We start from the raw sequence: 17,097 nt of genomic DNA, 5'->3' as shown, positions 1-17,097 counted from the left end.
AGGTAATACTTTTATCTTTTTAGTTTTAAAAAGTAAGCTTTTTTAGTAAGAAATCAAGTCACTGTAATAAAGAGGGATGGGAGCATGTGGAGTGGAAACTTCCTTCCTTTTCATTTCCTCCCCAAACTACAGGGATGGTCGGGGGAGAGGGGTATACTCCAAGTCCGACATCACTCCCGGGCGACAGAGCAGACTCAGACTCGTGAGGCCAGTGACCTAGAGCCAAGGAGCAGAAGGCCAGCCCCGGGGATCCCAGACGGGCCCCCGGGCCAGGAATCCAGCTGGAAGCGCCGGGAACTAGCCAGCCTTCCAGCCCTCACGGAGGGCTCCGCTGCCAGCCCCCGCCAGGGTCCTCGCTTCGCACATCCGCAGCCTGGGCGAATGGCCCCGGTCCCGCCTCTCCGCTGTGCCTGTGCCGAGGACGCGCTAAAGAGACACCCTCCCGGCTGTGCTTCCCTGCTTCCCGGGCTGTATGAACAGGCTGACGAAAAACCACCACGCGCGCCCCTTCCCTCCCTCAGTAGTTCCGGGGGATCTTTTTCGAGGGGGGCGGGAGCTGACAAGGACAGCCCCTCGACTCCGGAGCCTCGCGCTGACGACGGAGCACGAGCTGCGCCGGCGCTTCCAGCCGGCACGTGCCCCGCCCCGTTGCCCCGGGAGACGGCGGCGGTTTGTTTTCAAATCCTGGACTCTCCCACCGAGTGCTCCCGCGTCGCCTCCGCCCCCGCCGCGGTGGTACGGCCCGGGCGGCGAGGCCACGAGACCGCCGGAGCCCACTGCAGAGTGGGCGGCCCGCGGCGGGGAAGAGGAGGTGAGCGGCTGGGCCCGGCGCCCCCTGCTGCCCGCGCCTGGGCGGGCGTCCGGGGCGAGGGGCGGCCTGCGGCGGAGGGAGGGGCCTGCCCGGCGCCGCCCGCCCCGCGCCGGGCTTCTCTGGTCGCAGCTGTCTCGTCGGTGTCTCTGATTTCCGACTCCCACTCCTCCAGGCTCCCTGGCTCCTGTCTGTTCCCCGAGAGACCCCGAAGCCGCGGCCCACCCTCCCCCTGCTCCCAGGTCGGGCGCGATGGGGGTAGGGCCCCCTTTGGCAGTTGGGGAGCCCCCTTCCCCGATGCCAACAGCGCGCCATCTCTCCCCAACCCAGATACCATCAGCAAAATGCCGGACGTCCGGGACCAAGTACCCGCGAAGGCCCCTGGCGATGCAGAGAGCGGGCCCTGTCCGCTCCAAACATCAGGACCGACCCAGGAAGACATGAGCAGCCCCAAGGACCACCCTCCTCGTAGGTCCAGCCGGGCCGTCCCCGTGGCCCCCTCGGGGTGCTTAGCGTGGGGTCAGTTGGGAACCGACTGCTCGGGGCGCCAGCTCCGTTACGGGGGCCCGCAGACCCCTCAGCCCCCATGTTTTCTCTCTTCACCTTCTCCCTCTTTTGTTTGCCCTTCGCCTTATTTGCCCGCACCCCAGTCTTCACTTACAGGTCCTAGGCCCCCTGTTGACCAGAGGTCTTCAAAGTTTTTGATTCTGGAGAAAGAAGTGAGCCAAGCGTGATTACTTGAATCTGACAAGATTTGAGGCTGAGTTGGTTCAAAGCCATCGTTGTATTGTATTTTGAATTTGCCGATGGAAAATGGCAGATATCTGGACTTGATTTTAAGGAACCCAAATGATCCCAGCCGGGAATTGTGTTTTCTCGGTGCTTTGCTGACTCAAGTGGTAATCCTGCCCTGGGCCCACATTCTTTAGCTCTGTACTGTAGCGGATGATCTTGTGTGTGCGTATGGGAGCACGAGGTCTGTTCTACACTTCGTGGTAGCTGCTGTTCTCTTATAAGACCCTCCAGAGGACTTAACCAGTCATCAATCTGAAGAGCTGTTCACATGCTAAAATTCCACCTAAAATTCTTGAAGATTGAAATGCAAGAAATTAGTTCGAGGCTCTTCTGCTAAATTGAGTTAGTTTTGTTTCTCCTGTGGCCACATGGGGTCGCTGCTGGTTAACAAAATGGCACCCAAACGGCCTATTGGGGCATGTTCAACAGACACGAACGTGATGTGGGGTGAAAGTCGATTTTTTTGTAAATATAGTTTAAGTTCTTGAGGTGGCTATTTAAGTGAATCCGTAGGTAAAATAACTCGGTAAAATGAATAACCAAATTCCTTAAAAAAATTTTTTTTTTAAATTTCATGTTAGGCTGACTCTGTTAAGTTACTTTCTTAAAAATTTATTTGTCCTTGGGATTTGGATTTTTTAAACCTTATTTTAGTTACATTTCATCTCTGATTTGTCTTTGAGCCCTCCTCTTTCCTGAATTTTAGAGCTGTTCTGGTGTTGCTTAGTGCTGTGTTACTTTTGAGCAACAGAACAGTCTTTCAAGGCAGGCTATAAACTTAGACTTGTACTTGCAAAGTGTTTCTGTTTATAATATTTCCATCAGTCCTTCAATAAGCTACTATAGCTCAATCTCCCTTTGAAGATTTTTCTCTTAGTTTTCATTTAGCATTCGCGAATTAGCGGTGAGTCTATGTACATATTTGATTCTGTTTTGCCATTTTAGCTGGAATTAAAGACTTCAGAGAGGCTGCAGTAATAAAGGGAACTTCAACCATCCACTTAAGGTTTATGTTTACCTAAGCAGGGACTCGGTGCTTTTTTGATAAAGGTCTATAGTCACCTTTTCCCCTTAACTTTTTATTTTGGTATATTTCAGATTTGTTGAAAAGTAAAATAAAAGGAAACAGTGAATGCCTGCTTGTTAATATTCTGCCATATTGCTTTTTTTCTTTCCCTGCTTTTTTCCTGAAAGTTAGAGTCATTACTTTACCTCTGAATACTTTATCATGCATCTTTCTAAGAATAAGGGCATTCTCTTATGTAACCTTTTTTCTACAATAACTTTATTTTTCCCTTTTATATTGTAAAGTCTTTTTACTATAGAAAATTCCACATTTATAAAAGTAGAGCAACTAATATAGTGAACCCCCTTTATTTATCACCCACCTTCAACAATTACCAACTCATGGCCAATCTTAGTTCACCTATGCCCCTTCCACATCTTGGAGCCAGGTATTTTTTTGTGAACAAATTATGAAGCTTCCTTGGAAGAGAGTAATAAAATATGATTTATTGTCTGCAATTTCATTTTATTTACCAAGTAATCATTACAACTACCGTATATACCTATTATGTGAGAATGCTATCAGCTGTACTCTACCTCAGTACTAGGAACAGTGGTGGCCAAATGCTGGAGCTGGTCTCTGACAAAATTCTTAGCAATATTTAGTGAAATGAGATTATAAAGATAATGTAATGAGTTTTTCTAAAGCTAATTTGATTCAATTTAAAGGACTGCTCTTTATTTTTACAAAATATTTTCTTTGCTTTTTTATAGGTTAAATAATCCTTTCTTTTGTGAAATGATTTTGGTGGTGGTAGTGTAGTTTTTTATTTGCTTGTTTCACTGCTCATACCTGGCAAAATAAAAAGCCGGCAAGTTGTTATCAGTTGCTGAAAATCTTGGAAATTGTATTATGTCTGTGAAATCCTAAAATCTGGGAACTACTGCTTTGGAAGACCAAATGACTTTGACACTATTTAGTAACATCTGAGAATTATCTGTAGAGACAATGTAGCTTTCTATCATCATGTGTAGTAGCATCACAGGTAGGAAGAGGATAGTGGACTCTTAATACCCTTAGATAAATGTTTACTTTTGCAAATCACAAATTATTGTTTCTTTGCTGCTTTAATTATGATTTTACTTTTTAAGAGAAAAAAATTTTTTATAAACTAGCTTCTTTGTCTTCCCTTCCCCCATACTGGAGACTCTTAAGAGTTTTTAGCACCGTCATGGGGCAGAGAGTTCAGGAAACATAAATGACTAGAATGGTTGAATGAGTCTGTGTAAGATCAGTTTGATGAATCTAAATTTGGGGCCTACTAGGTTAAGTGAATCTCTGAGTAAAATAGGAATTCAGATTTGTATGGGTTCACTGTGTCCACCCTAAGTTCCTTCTATCACAGGTCTGACAGAGAAAGTTAATGAAGTTTCCAAGCTGAGCAACAAGATTGTAATGAATCATGATTTCCACATGGAAAAGAAGATTTTAACTTCAAGCAGGTACGGGCTGTTCTACTTTCTTCATTTTGCTCGTCCTGGCATAGGTACTTAGCACCAATGTCTTTTGAACAGATTCAAGGCATTTTTATTTAATAATACAATCAGTACTTGAATTTGAGGGGTCTCAACAACTTAAATGGAAAAGTAATAAGTTGTAATTATTAGTATCAGAGGGTCAAGAAGCAAATGTTATTTAGCCAGTGAATAAACCAGAGCAGCAATCATTGAAATAAACAGGGTGGATTTCAGATCTTCTCTGATGGGCTTGGAGGAAATATCCTGTAGTAGCTATGTATTGCTGTAAAACATATTACTCCAAAATTTAACACTTAAAATAACATGCATTATGTCACAGTTTCTGTGGGTCAGAAACATGGACATGGCTTAACTGTGTGCCTCTGGCTCAAAGTCTCTTATGAGATTAAAGTCAATCCGTTGACTCTTGACCAGAGCCTCCCTCAGTTCTTTGCCATCCAGACCTACAGGGGCAGCACGTAACGTGGCAGCTGGCTTCCCTCAGAGTGAGAGAGCAAGAGAGTAAGACTATGAGAGATGGTGTCAAAGACAGAAACCACAGTCTTTTTGTTACCTAGTATCAGAAGGGACATCCCATTGCCTCTGCTACATTCTGTTTGCCAGAAGCGAGTCACTATGAACCCTGCCTTCATGCAGGAGGAGGGGATTACACAAGGATGTGACTTATCAGGAAGCAGAGGTCTTTGGGGCATCTTACCAGCTCCCTACCACATAGCTCCTGTCAGTTACTCTTTTAAGTAGCCTCAGATAAAAAGATTTTCTGATAGTGATGTTTTCAACTCTTGTTTGTTTGTTTGTTTGTTTCTTGGCTTCATAAATCAGTTTAAGAATCAATATCTGATGAACTCTGTTGGTAAGTAACTCTTCCCCATCCCATCAAGCTTTATTTTTATTCTTAGTTATACTGACATTGCAGTAAATAAATAAGAACCATTTAATAAGTATAAATTGAATTGGCTCTGCTGGTTTATTGGCAATTAAGTGGGTAAATTTCAGTGTCAGATTTTACATTTTAAAGCCATTCTAATTTCTCACCAATAGACAGATAAATAATGGCAACTTATGATTAGTTTACATCCTTAAATGCTTTTGTTATTTGGCCTCTTCAGGGAGTCTCTGACTAACATGACTTTCTCTGTCCCAGGTTGCTCCCCTGGTCTTCATACTCCTTTTATTTGCTCTTGCTTGGTGCCAGCAGGTGTCCCTGCCAGGCATTGCTTCTCTTGGAATGGGTTTTGACCAAAATTGAGATCTCCTAGCATCTCTCTCACTACTTATACAAGGGTACTTCAAAAAGTTTGTGGAAAGAGTTGTATTATCTTTTAATTCTGTTTTTCCACAAACTTTCTGAAGTACCGTTGTATGTGTTTGTTGCTGGCAGGGAAGAGAGAAAAGTGAAACTGGGAGAGTGAATGTCTGCTAAAGGGTGGTAGCAAGGGAGTTAGTGGGGGGTGGCTGACAGAGGGAACAAGAGAGGGAGAAATGGAACCTGGGAAATAGTACTATTCCATGCTGGGTTTCCAAGTATGTCAGGAAAAAGGCTGAAGTAGAGTCTGAGGTTACTCATTATTGGCAGTTGGTTTTACCGTAGGCTCATAGGATGATGTTAATTACAGTTGTAGGTTCCTAAGAGAAATCCGATGTTCAGGCATCCATTCACCAGGCATTTATGAGTCCTCATTATGTGGCAGGCAAAATACTGGGTGCTGGGGATAGATATAGGTAAATAAGACACTGTCTTTGCTGTCAAGAGGCTTTTGTAGAGAAGACAGTTAAATAACAGAAAACCGCTGATGAGACTGACAATTTCACTCATGGCTGTATGTATAGAGTTTATTGAGAGTGCTTGGCTGCCTAAGGAGGGTCAGGAAAGATTTGCCTATGGAGAAAGATTTTGCCTACAAAGACTTGAGTCTTAGAGGATGAATAGCTGCTTTCTATGTGGTCTGGATGGGAAAGGATGCTCCAGGCAGAGGAAACAACATGTCGGAGGCACAGAGTGGTAGTAGAACATGGTGTATTCCTTACATGTAGGTTGGTGTGGTTGAGTACAAGGTGTTGTGAGGTAGGAGGAAATATTCTGGGAAGAGAGGCAGAGCAATATCATGGAAGGTCACATAAGCCATTTATCCTGCTGGTGATAGGGAGTCCCCAAAGGACTTTAAAGGAGAGTGACATCATGATCAGAATTGCTGATGCTCTTGAAATCCAAGTATTACTCTAGCTTGTTCAACTCTGCTGCAGTCTAAACACAGTCCCTGGCCTTTCCCTGTCAGTATAATGGTCTTACCGTCTCAAATGCCATTTGGGGCTTAGGAGATTATGACCCTGTAACAGTTTTTGGGGAGAGAGAATAATTTGCTCATTTAATCCTCTTACAGTCTGGAAGGCAAGGTCAAGGAGACAATGCACAATTCCTTTTGGGACCATCTTAAAGAGCAACTGTCAGCTACTCCCCCTGACTTCAGTTGTGCTCTTGAACTTCTGAAAGAAATTAAAGAGGTGAGTGACCAACCTTCCATTTGTAGATGTAATGTTCCTAGACATCCCCAGGTCATTGAAATGTCAGTGACTAGCAAATCCTAACCGAACATGGCCCATGAATCAGTCAGAGTCTAATAAGTAGACATAAGTCACACAGTAATTTGAACAGAGAAGTTTTAATAAACACAATTATAACACGGAATTAGAGAAATGAGGGCTTGGCTAGTAAGAATTAGAGAGAACTCTAAAGAATCCTGGTATAAGGAGCATCATCATACCCCTGGGTCTGAGAGAGAACACTTAAGAATCTCACTTGAGAGGGCATGGCTGTGCCAGAGGAGGTTGCTGACCATTGTGCACTGGAGAAGCCACTCATGCTGCAGGAACTGGGTGCTGGTGAAGGTGCGTTTACTGCAGGAGCCTGCCAGTTTAGCACACCAGAACCAGGAAGGAAAGCTCTTGCCTTCAGCAATGTCTTTCTGTGTGTGGTGGACATACCTTAAGGTGACCCATAACAATCCGCAGCCTTATATAATCTCCCCTTCAGTGTGGGTGAGACCTGCAACTTACTTCTAACCTATAGAATATGGCAAAGGTGATGGGATATTACTCCTGTAATTACATTTCATGATATAAGACTCCATCTTAGCAGACTGGAGGGAGTGATTCTCCTGCTGGCCTTGAAGAAGCAAACAGCTATGTTGTGAATTGGCTATGGAGAGGGCCAACTGGCAAGGAACTGCAGATGGCCTGTAGAATCTGCATCTAGCCAACAGCCAATAAGAATCTGGAGCCCTCAAGCAAACAGCTGTAAGGCAATGAATTCTGCCAACAATCTGAGTTAGCTTGGAAACAATCTTCCCCAGTCACAATGCAAATGAGAATGCAGCCCAGATTGCAGCCTTATATGACCCCGAATAGAGGACCCAGCTAAACTGTGCCCGGACTCCTGATGCATGGAAACTGTGAGATAATAAATATATATGTGTTGTTTTAAGCCACTAAGTTGATGGCAATATATTACGCAGCACAAAAAACTAAATAATTATACCCTCTACAGATGAAGCTTAAAATTGTGCCATCTGGTAAAGGAGAGATATTTAAAGGACTTATCTCCATTTTCACAGAGTGTAGAAAAGAAGGATGAATTTGGAGCTGAGAGGCAATAAATTGATAGATGGCACAGTCCACCCCTTTGGCTATTCAGCTTCGATATGCACCCTTCAACCTTCAACACACATTTGAATTCCTGAAAAGAACTCTATTTCTACCTAATAATATATAGGTATCTGTCTCATGAGTTCTCATCCTTCCCGCAAATGAAGAGACATGTGATCCAAGCAGTTAGTGTATCCATTGCTGGCTGCTCCTCAGATTGAGTCACAGTTCCACGAATATTCTGTTTCCTAAAGGCTAAATTGTGAATTTAATGGCTAACAACCTGTACGTAAAATAATAGGAAAAGAAGGAGGAAGAAGAATAAAATGGTTAGCTTATACAAATGAACATACTGATAATCAGCAAAAAGAAAATTTGTAGTCCTTGTTTCTGTAATTGGTCATACAGCCATAGTTGATGTCTCGGCTTCCTTCTTCCACTATTCATTCTATATTTCCCTTGTCCTCATTCAGAACCTCAGCTGGTTGGGTTGCCTCAGAATTTCCTGGGTTCCAGGCATAGTACTTCTTGCCTCCATTGTATGGCAGCAATCCAGTTTCTCCTTGGTACTCAGGATCGATTACACGAGCACTAGAGTAACACCTTTCTACCCTGTTGATTCAGTGGTATGAGGAGTCCAAAATGGCCAAGTGGCAGTTTCATCTTCTAATCCATTGGAACCAGTGCAAGTATTTCCCCCAAATCGGTAGAGCTCTAAGTTAGCAGTATGGGAAACAAAAATCCTGCAAGTGGGTTATTAGAAGAACCAGTCCTACTTCTACCCCTTGATTCCTGGGCCCATGTATACTGCTTTTGGAGGACAGCACTATAGAACGGTCTTTGATTCAAAGCATGTATTAAATCCTATAAGACAGAACCGTTTCTTTTCAGGTATTGTTGCTCAACTAAGGTTGTAACTGAGTCTTCAACAAGCAATTCCACTTTTCAGTTAGGCCAGCTGATTCTCAGTGAGGGTATTTGGTCAGACCAGTTATCCCATTGCTGCATTTCGTTTGCTGTGAAATGAGTTCTGTGATCAGATGCAATGCTGAGAGGTACACTGTGACCCAGGACAGTGGATAAGGTATTCTGTGAGTACGTGGATATTGGTGCTCACAGAAGCATTGCAGATAGGGAAGACAAATTCATGTCCAGAATATTTGACTATCCTAGTGAGGATAAATTTCTACCACTTCACAGTGGAAGAGGTCCAATGAAATCATCTGCCACCAGGTGGCTGGCTGATCTTCCCTGGGAAATGGGCCATAGCAGGGCCTTAGTTTGGTTTTTTTAGGATTTTTTTATTGTGGTAAAATATGCATAACACAAAATTTACCATGTTTAAATGTTAATTCAGTGGCATTAAGTACATTCACAGTGTTGCTCAACCATCATCACTGTTCACTTCCAGAACTTTATCTCCTCAAGCAGAAACTCTGTACCCATTAAACAATAATTTCCCTTTCTCTCTTCCTCCGGCACCTGGTAACCTCTCTTGTATTTTCTGTCTCTATGAATTTGACTACTGTAGTTACCTCATGTAAGTGGAATTATGCAATATTTGTCCTTTTGTATTGGGCTTATTTCACTTAACATAATGTTTTCAAAGTTCATCCGTGTTGTAGCATATATCAGAATTTGGTTCCTGTTTGTAGACCACTTTTGTTTATCCATTCATCTTTTGGTGGACATGTGGGTTTTTTCTGTCTTTTGGCAATTGTCAACAATGCTGCTATGAACATTGGTGTACAAGAATCTATTTGAGTCCCTGCTTTCATTTCTTTTGGGTATATACCTAGAAGTGGAACTGCTGAATCATATGATAATTCTATATTTAACTTTTTGAGGAACCACCATACTTTTCGACAGCAGCCGCACCATTTTACAATCCTACCAGCAGCGTACCAGGGTTCCAGTTTCTCCACATCCTTGCTGTCACTTGCTATTTTCCTTTTTTTGATAATAACCATCCTAATGTATGTGAAGTGATATCTCATTGTGGTTTTGACTTGCATTTCCCTAATGACTAGTGGTGTTGGCCATCTGTTCATGTGCTTGTTGGCCATTTGTGCATCTTCTCTGAAAAAATGTTTACTCAAGTCCTTTGCCCATTTTTAAATTGTGTGGTTTGTCTTTTTGTTGTTGAATTATGAGAGTTACTTATATATGTATTCTGGATACTATACCCTTGTCAGGTATATGACTTGCAAATATTTTCTACCATTCTGTAGGCAGTCTTTTCATTTTCTTGATAGTGTCCTTTGGTGTACAAAGGTTTTGATTTTGATGAAGTCCAATTTACCTAGTTTTTTTTTTTTGGTTTCTTGTGCTTTTGGTATCATATGTTGCCAAATCCAAGATCATGAATATTTACCCCTATGTTTTGTTCTAACAGTTTGGCAATGTTAGCTCTTATGTTAAGGTCTTTGATCCATTTTGAATTAATTTTTTTGTATGGTAAAAGTGAAGTTCCAACTTTATTCCCTTGCATGCGGATATCCAGTTTTCCCAGCACCATTTGGTGAAAAGAGTGTCCTTTCCCCATTAAATGGTGTTGGCATTATTGTTCAAAATCATTTGGCCATTTGCCCAGGTTTTATTTGTGGACTTTCTATTCTATTTATATTTTCTATTCTGTTCTATGTATCTGTCCTATACCAGTATATGCTTGGTTTCTTACAGGCCATTTTCATTAGATAACAGATCGCTATTGTGTGTGTTCAATCTTATGGCTAGGTAAGTTAGACAACAGCTGGTTCCCACTGGGAAGCTTAGGCCACGTGGTTACCCAGTGTCCTATGGTGAGGTGCTTACTTTCTACTGAGGCCCAGTAGTAAGCCAGAAGCTGTTTCTCAAAAGGTGAATAGTTATCTGCAGAGAGAACATATATTTGCTCCAAAATCCTAGGGGTCTGTGTTGTGATTCTCCTCTTAGTGCTTGCAAGACACTCTGTACAGCATCCTTATTTGCCATGAACACTTCAAGTATCATTGGATCTGATGGATCATAAGGCCCAAATGGTAAAGCAACTTGTAACCCAGTCTGAACTTGCTGCAGAGCCTACTCTTGCTCTAGGACCAACTTGAACTTGGTAATCTTATGAGTGATTCTAGATGAGTGTCCGGGCAGCAAACTCAAATGTGGTATACGCTGCCTTGAAAATCCAAAAAGGGCTACCAAGTGTTGTGCACTTTTTTCATGAAAGGTAGTTTGAGGTACAGCAGTTGTCTTTCATCATGGAGGAGATAGCTTGACAAGCTCCAGACTACTGCAACTCTTGAAATTTCACTGAGGTTACAGGCCCCTGAATTTTTGTGTGGATTATCTGCTGTCCTCTAGTTTACATATCTTTCTAAGGCATCTGAAGTTCTTGCTATTTCCTGTTCATCAGATCTAATAGACGTACAACCATTTGAGTTCAATTTTTGAGTACCAATTTTTCTTATCAGTCAGGGTACAATCAAGAGACAGAAACCACACAGTAATTTGTTTTTTTTTTTTAATTTTATTTTGTCGATATACATTGTGGCTGATTATTGCTCCCCATCACCAAAACCTCCCTTCCTTCTCCCTCCCCCCCCCCAACAATGTCCTTTCTGTTTGCTTGTCGTATCAACTTCAAGTAATTGTGGTTGTTAAATCTTCTCCCCCCCCCAGTTTTTTTTTTTTTGTGTGTGTGTGTGTGTGCGCGCACGCGCCACACAGTAATTTGAATAAAGAGAAGTGTCCACAATGCAGGAGCTTGCTGAGAGGAGCATACCAGATCCAGGAAGGAAGCCTTCCTCTTGCAATATCTCTTTAGCATGGTCTACTGACAAAACTTAACTTTGTGCCACCTAGCAAAGGAAAAATATTTCAAGGGCCACGCTCTATTTTCACAGAGTAGGCACTGAAGGGTAGATTTGTAGTTGAGAAGCTCCAAATTGGTGACTGGTGTAGCTTACCAATTAAAATAGGTAGTATGGAGCAACTTTCATTTTATCTGTTTAACATGAAGCTAAATATTTGGGAACTTGCTATGACAACACAGTATTCCATTCAATTAAACAAATATTCATTGAACCCCATCCTGTACCCCCACCATATTCTGTGTGTTACAGAGGCACAGAGATAAATAAGAGAGTCCCTGTTAATAGGCTATTTCAAGTGACTCACAATAGCTCCTTTGCCTCTTCCATCCTTGCCCTTTGAAGTAAAAATAATCTCAAAAATGCCTGCCATTTTAAATTGAGTACCTCATTCCCATCTCATGGTGTATATTTTATATTTGCTTACCTTACACTTCTTTCACCATACTTTTTGACTTTATTAATCTATCTCATTCTACCTGGAAAATTATATACTATTGTTATAATTGATCTCCTTAAGACTTATCATTGGCCCCTAAACAAAGATAAATAATATTCTACAGGAAATTTAGGGACCAAATTCTTCCTCCTTTAAAGAGATAGGCTGGGATGTCTTTCACTAATACAGCTTGCAACTCCTTCTTTGACTTTCTCTCCTGGGCAGATCTTGCTATCACTGCTGTTACCACGCCAGAACCGCCTAAGAAGTGAGGTCGAAGAAGCTCTGGACATGGACTTCCTCAAGCAGAAAGCAGAATATGGGGCCCTGGATGTCCCTTATCTCTCTAAGTACATTCTCAACCTGATGACTTTGCTGTGTGCACCAGTTCGAGATGAAGCAGTGCAGAAACTAGAGAACATTACTGACCCTGTTCGGTTACTGAGGTGTGAAACTTGATTACTACCCCCTGAAACCAGTCGCAGCTCCTGGGCTGAAAAGCTGGGCCAGACACTGGATCATAGCCATTGTCTTGACTGGCTCTTCCCTAATGAAGACCTGACTAATACTTTTCTCCTTTCTGGCCTACTGGGTTTTCTTTCCCAAAGATGGTCTTGGAGGACCTTTTGGTTATCCTTAGATTGATTAGGCCCTCCTCTATAACATGCTACCATAAGACATTAGAACACATAATTCTTTGTTCCAAGGAGTTAAAACATACCTTTCCTAGGTTTTCTCTCATCCCAGTTGACACAGTATGAGGGGACAGGGATGGGAAGTTATTTCTATTTCATAGCTATAGGAACTAAGACCTAAAAATTTAAAAAAAAAAAAAAAGAGGCGATTGGCCCAATGAGTCAGAAACAGCATCAACTATAATCCCACTTCCCAAAGAGAAGTTAACATGCTGGTGTATTTCCTTCTACTGACTACCCTTTTTAAGAAACAACAGAATGATCATAGTGAAAGAGATCTAGACAAGAGGCTTCAAGGTCCAGAGACTTATCTGTTTCCAGTTCTGCCACTAACTCACTCTGGGCTTTGGGTCCTGGATCATAAGTCATCTTTTGTAAATGTAGGAGGTAGGTCTAAGTTTTAAGGCCTCTCCTAACTCTAGTGATTTAGTAACTCCTTTGTATGTTTCCTGCTTACTAGATTTCCTTTCATAGTGTAAATATTCTGTTTCCCCCTGTGTCAGAGGGATCTTCCAGGTTCTGGGCCTGATGAAAATGGACATGGTGAACTACACTATCCAGAGCCTTCAACCCCACCTGCAAGAACATTCCATCCAGTGTGAACGGGCTAAATTCCAGGAGCTCCTCAATAAGCAGCCTAGTATGTACATAACATGAGAGCAGGAGGGAGAAGATGTGAGCTTGGATCTGACTTTTATTTATTTATTTATTTACTTTGTCTTTTTCGTGACCGGCACTCAGCCAGTGAGTGCACCGGCCATTCCTATATAGGATCCGAACCCGCGGCGGGAGTGTCGCCGCGCTCTCAGCGCCGCACTCTCCTGAGTGCGCCACGGGCTCGGCCCTGGATCTGACTTTTATGATGTTAGAGAATATTCTGCCTTTTTTTAGGAATAGGAAATTTTTTTCTCAGGTAAGGAGAGGAAGAAGGAACATTTATCTATGGCAGAAAGATCCCCAAAGCATTTATTTATTGGCCAGGAACCAAGGTTCTTGGAACCTTGGTCTTGAAGCATCAGCAGTAGACACTGAGGATGCGTACACACTTCCTTCCCTGTGCTAGGCCTCCTGGATCACACCACCAAATGGCTGACCCAAGCAGCAGCAGACCTCACCACATCACCTTCAACTTGTTCTGACACTCCAGACTCCTCCAGTGTGGCCGGCCCCTCTCCAAACGAAGTAGTCAACAACACAGAACCCCTCAACCCTACAATGGTGCTGTCCCAGGGCTTCCTAAATCTCCTTCTTTGGGACCCTGAAAATGAAGAGTTCCCTGAGGTAGGAATGTAGGGGGGCATTGCCTTGTTTTGTATGCAGGGCTTCCATCAGGACCCTCTTCTGACAGTCCACTCTTCCCTGCTTCCCAGACCCTGCTGATGGACAGAACCCGGCTGCAGGAGCTGGAATCCCAGTTGCAGCAGTTAACCATGCTGGCCTCAGTCTTGCTAGTGGCCAGTAGTTTCTCTGGCAGTGTTTTGTTTGGCTCACCCCAGTTTGTCGATAAACTGAAACGCATAACCAAATCCCTTATGGGGGGATTTAACTCCAGGTGAGCTGCATAGGTCTCTTTTAGAGTGAAAGATGATGTATGGTACTTAGGACATAGGCAGGCAATGAACAATTGCTTACTCTCCACCACAAACCATGGAAAGGCCCTTTGGAACCATCCACAACGATTGTTGATTTCTTTCCATATGTGATTTTAAGGCTTGTGGCAAAGAAAAATAAAACTTTCTCACAGAAAGGATAGTGGGGATGATAGTTTGCTACAAAGGAGTATTATCTAGCTGAGTGAATGACAGTAGGCTGGCATTATTATGTATGTCCAGGAGTTGGCCAGTCAGTAAGTCAGCAATATTGACTGAACATCACTGTGTGTAGGCCGTCATACCAAAAGAAAAGGAGGAATCAGAAGGCCATGTTTGTAATTGTAATTAGTGAGGTAGGACAAATGACCATGGAAAATGTCCAAGAAAGTCTTAAAAATATATATGTAAAAATAAAATCCATGGGACTGGAGAATGCTGAGTGGATCCAAGGGCAGAACTAAACCCTTTTTATAATTAATTTTATAGTTTATCTTGTTTTCTGAGAAGTAGAATGTGGTATCGTATATAGAGGATAGTTGATATCTTGAGGGTAACAGTGAAGATACTGTACCTACCCACTGGGCCCTCCTGCCTACCAGGGGCCATGGGTTGAGGGGAGGGAGGATGGCTGGCTTCTGATGTGGAGTTTCCTGGGCTCTGGGCCTGTGCCAGGGGTGCCCGGTGGGTGCCAGCTTACTCTTTTTCATGGTCTAGACCTGAGGAGGCTATGGTGACTGTGAGTGAACAAGTGTCTCAGGAAATCCATCAAAGCCTCAAGAATATGGGCCTTGCTGCTTTGAGTAGTGACAACACAACATCTCTGATAGGACAGCTCCAGAACATTGCCAAGAAAGAGAACTGTGTCCGCAGTGTCATTGGTGAGCATCCCTGTGGTGTGGTGAGAACGTTGTGGGGAGAGATAGATCCCAACCCTGGAAATCAGTTACTGAACCATAACAATGAAAGGTATGGTCACTGGGCTAGTCACTGTTTAGCCTTTAGTTTTTTCAAAATGCTGAATTGAAAATATATCCCTTTGAGTTTAAAGACTAACTTTATGGTTTTAAGGAAGATTTAGACCCAGTGTGGTATACTATCCCACCAACCTGGTTAAGTCACCCTAGCCTGCTGGTCACTCTCTGACTGCAATCCAAGACATTTGACACCCACCCACTCACCCCCAACAAGAAACTGATGTTAAATTAGGCTGGAGGACATTTTCCCATAGTAGGGACTCCCCACCCCCATGTTGGAATGGAGGCCATGTACCTGGCCAGCTTGCCCCTAACCACAGCCATCTGAAGGATCAGACTAAGATCTTCCTGTTATGTCAAATACTCTAACTGATGGCTACATAAGCAATCATTTGAATTATCAGAAATTTACTACCCCACTAGTTTTTTCTTTGTTTTTGTCCTTGAGAGCTAGATAGCAGCCCTCTTCCCAAACAAAACAAATTTCCTTATCTATAGGTGAGTGGGCAGATTGGTGAATATCTCAGCTAACTTAGAATGTGGGTAAGTAGAGTTTAGGGGCAGCATTTCTCCCTGAAATCTGTTTTCCCTTTCCTTTCTCATTGTTTTTTTCATGCTCACAGATCAGCGGATCCACTTGTTTCTCAAATGTTGTTTGGTTCTTGGTGTGCAGCAGTCTCTGTTAGACCTCCCTGGAGGCCTTACTCTCATTGAGGCAGAGCTGGCGGAACTGGGCCAAAAGTTTGTCAGCCTGACACATCACAATAAGCAAGTGTTTGGCCCCTACTACACTGCAATCCTAAAAACCCTCATCTCCCCAGCCCAGGCACTGGAAACAAAAGTGGAGTCTCTCTGATAGTACCAGCTCAGAGCCTTGGCACCTTGGACCCAGGAGAGGGGCCCATCATCTTCCTGGGGAGACATCTCCAGTGACCAGCAGAGCAGTGAGCCCCTACGCCCACTCACCCCCACAGCCAGTACACCAGGGCTATAGTGATCAAGCATGTAAACACCAACTGGCCCAAACTCATTCACTAATAAACTTCTGAACTGCAAGGTAACCTTTAGTCTTCCTGTGCTGCCGCTGAGGCCAGCCCCGAACCACAGCCCTCTGTTTTCCTTTCTCTGGCTGTGTGCACTGTTTGACACGCAGAGGTGAACAGCCAAAACACCCAGGTGCTAGAGTTATTTTCTTTAAGGGTAAAAGCATTTCTCTGAGGGCTCTGAGAACTCTGTGGAATTATCCAAAATGTAAGCATAAGGGCTTCTCTGAAGCCTTTATTTTGTCCAGTTCAGCTCAGGAGAGGACCTGGTTGAAAGAATTTAGTAAGCTCATTTTCATGACCAAATTCCCCTGAAGGTTTCAGATGATACAACAAGAAGTCAAGGAATAGTAAGAACCCCCAGCTTCCTCTTCTCTTGTATAGTCTGAAGCAGTCTATGAGCTATGGGCAGGGTAGAAATGGATGTTGGCTGTAAGCAAGCATTCTGTGAAGGACAGATTTCAGTGTTCATGGGATCTTTTTCTCTCACATTGTCAGAGTTCAGCCTTGGACAGTTAGGTCAGTGACTGACTTGGATTAAGTTGATTCCCTGGTCCTGACCTTTCATCTCTCTCTTTTTTTTTTAAAAGATGACCGGTAAGGGGATCTCAACCCTTGGCTTGGTATTGTCAGCACCACGCTCAGCCAGTGAGCAAACTGGCCATCCCTATATAGGATCCGAACCCGTGGCCTTGGTGTTATCAGCACCGCACTCTA

At 43.3% G+C, this 17,097-nt stretch overlaps 1 protein-coding gene across 4 annotated transcripts; it reads left to right on the top strand.

Moving 5' to 3' along the window:
* The first annotated feature begins 1,146 nt into the window (after nt 1-1,146).
* Nucleotides 1,147-16,193, top strand: TCP11 (t-complex 11). Of its 4 annotated transcripts, none has more exons than XM_063097364.1 (9): nt 1,147-1,276; nt 4,000-4,111; nt 6,529-6,649; nt 12,302-12,522; nt 13,275-13,411; nt 13,835-14,052; nt 14,142-14,323; nt 15,078-15,241; nt 15,961-16,193. In XM_063097364.1, the coding sequence occupies exons 1-9, from the start codon at nt 1,153-1,155 to the stop codon at nt 16,191-16,193; spliced, it is 1,512 nt and encodes a 503-aa protein (XP_062953434.1). In that variant the 5' UTR covers nt 1,147-1,152. The 4 variants fall into 4 exon arrangements, with proteins under 4 accessions (XP_062953434.1, XP_062953432.1, XP_062953435.1 ...); XM_063097362.1 differs by having other exon boundaries at nt 1,153-1,276; nt 4,015-4,111; XM_063097365.1 differs by lacking the exon at nt 1,147-1,276 and having other exon boundaries at nt 4,050-4,111; nt 16,159-16,193.
* The last annotated feature ends 904 nt before the right edge of the window (nt 16,194-17,097 follow it).

This window comes from Cynocephalus volans, chromosome 5, assembly GCF_027409185.1.
Source record: "Cynocephalus volans isolate mCynVol1 chromosome 5, mCynVol1.pri, whole genome shotgun sequence".
Taxonomy (NCBI): Eukaryota; Metazoa; Chordata; class Mammalia; order Dermoptera; family Cynocephalidae; genus Cynocephalus; species Cynocephalus volans.
This window is presented reverse-complemented; position numbering and strand designations above follow the sequence as displayed.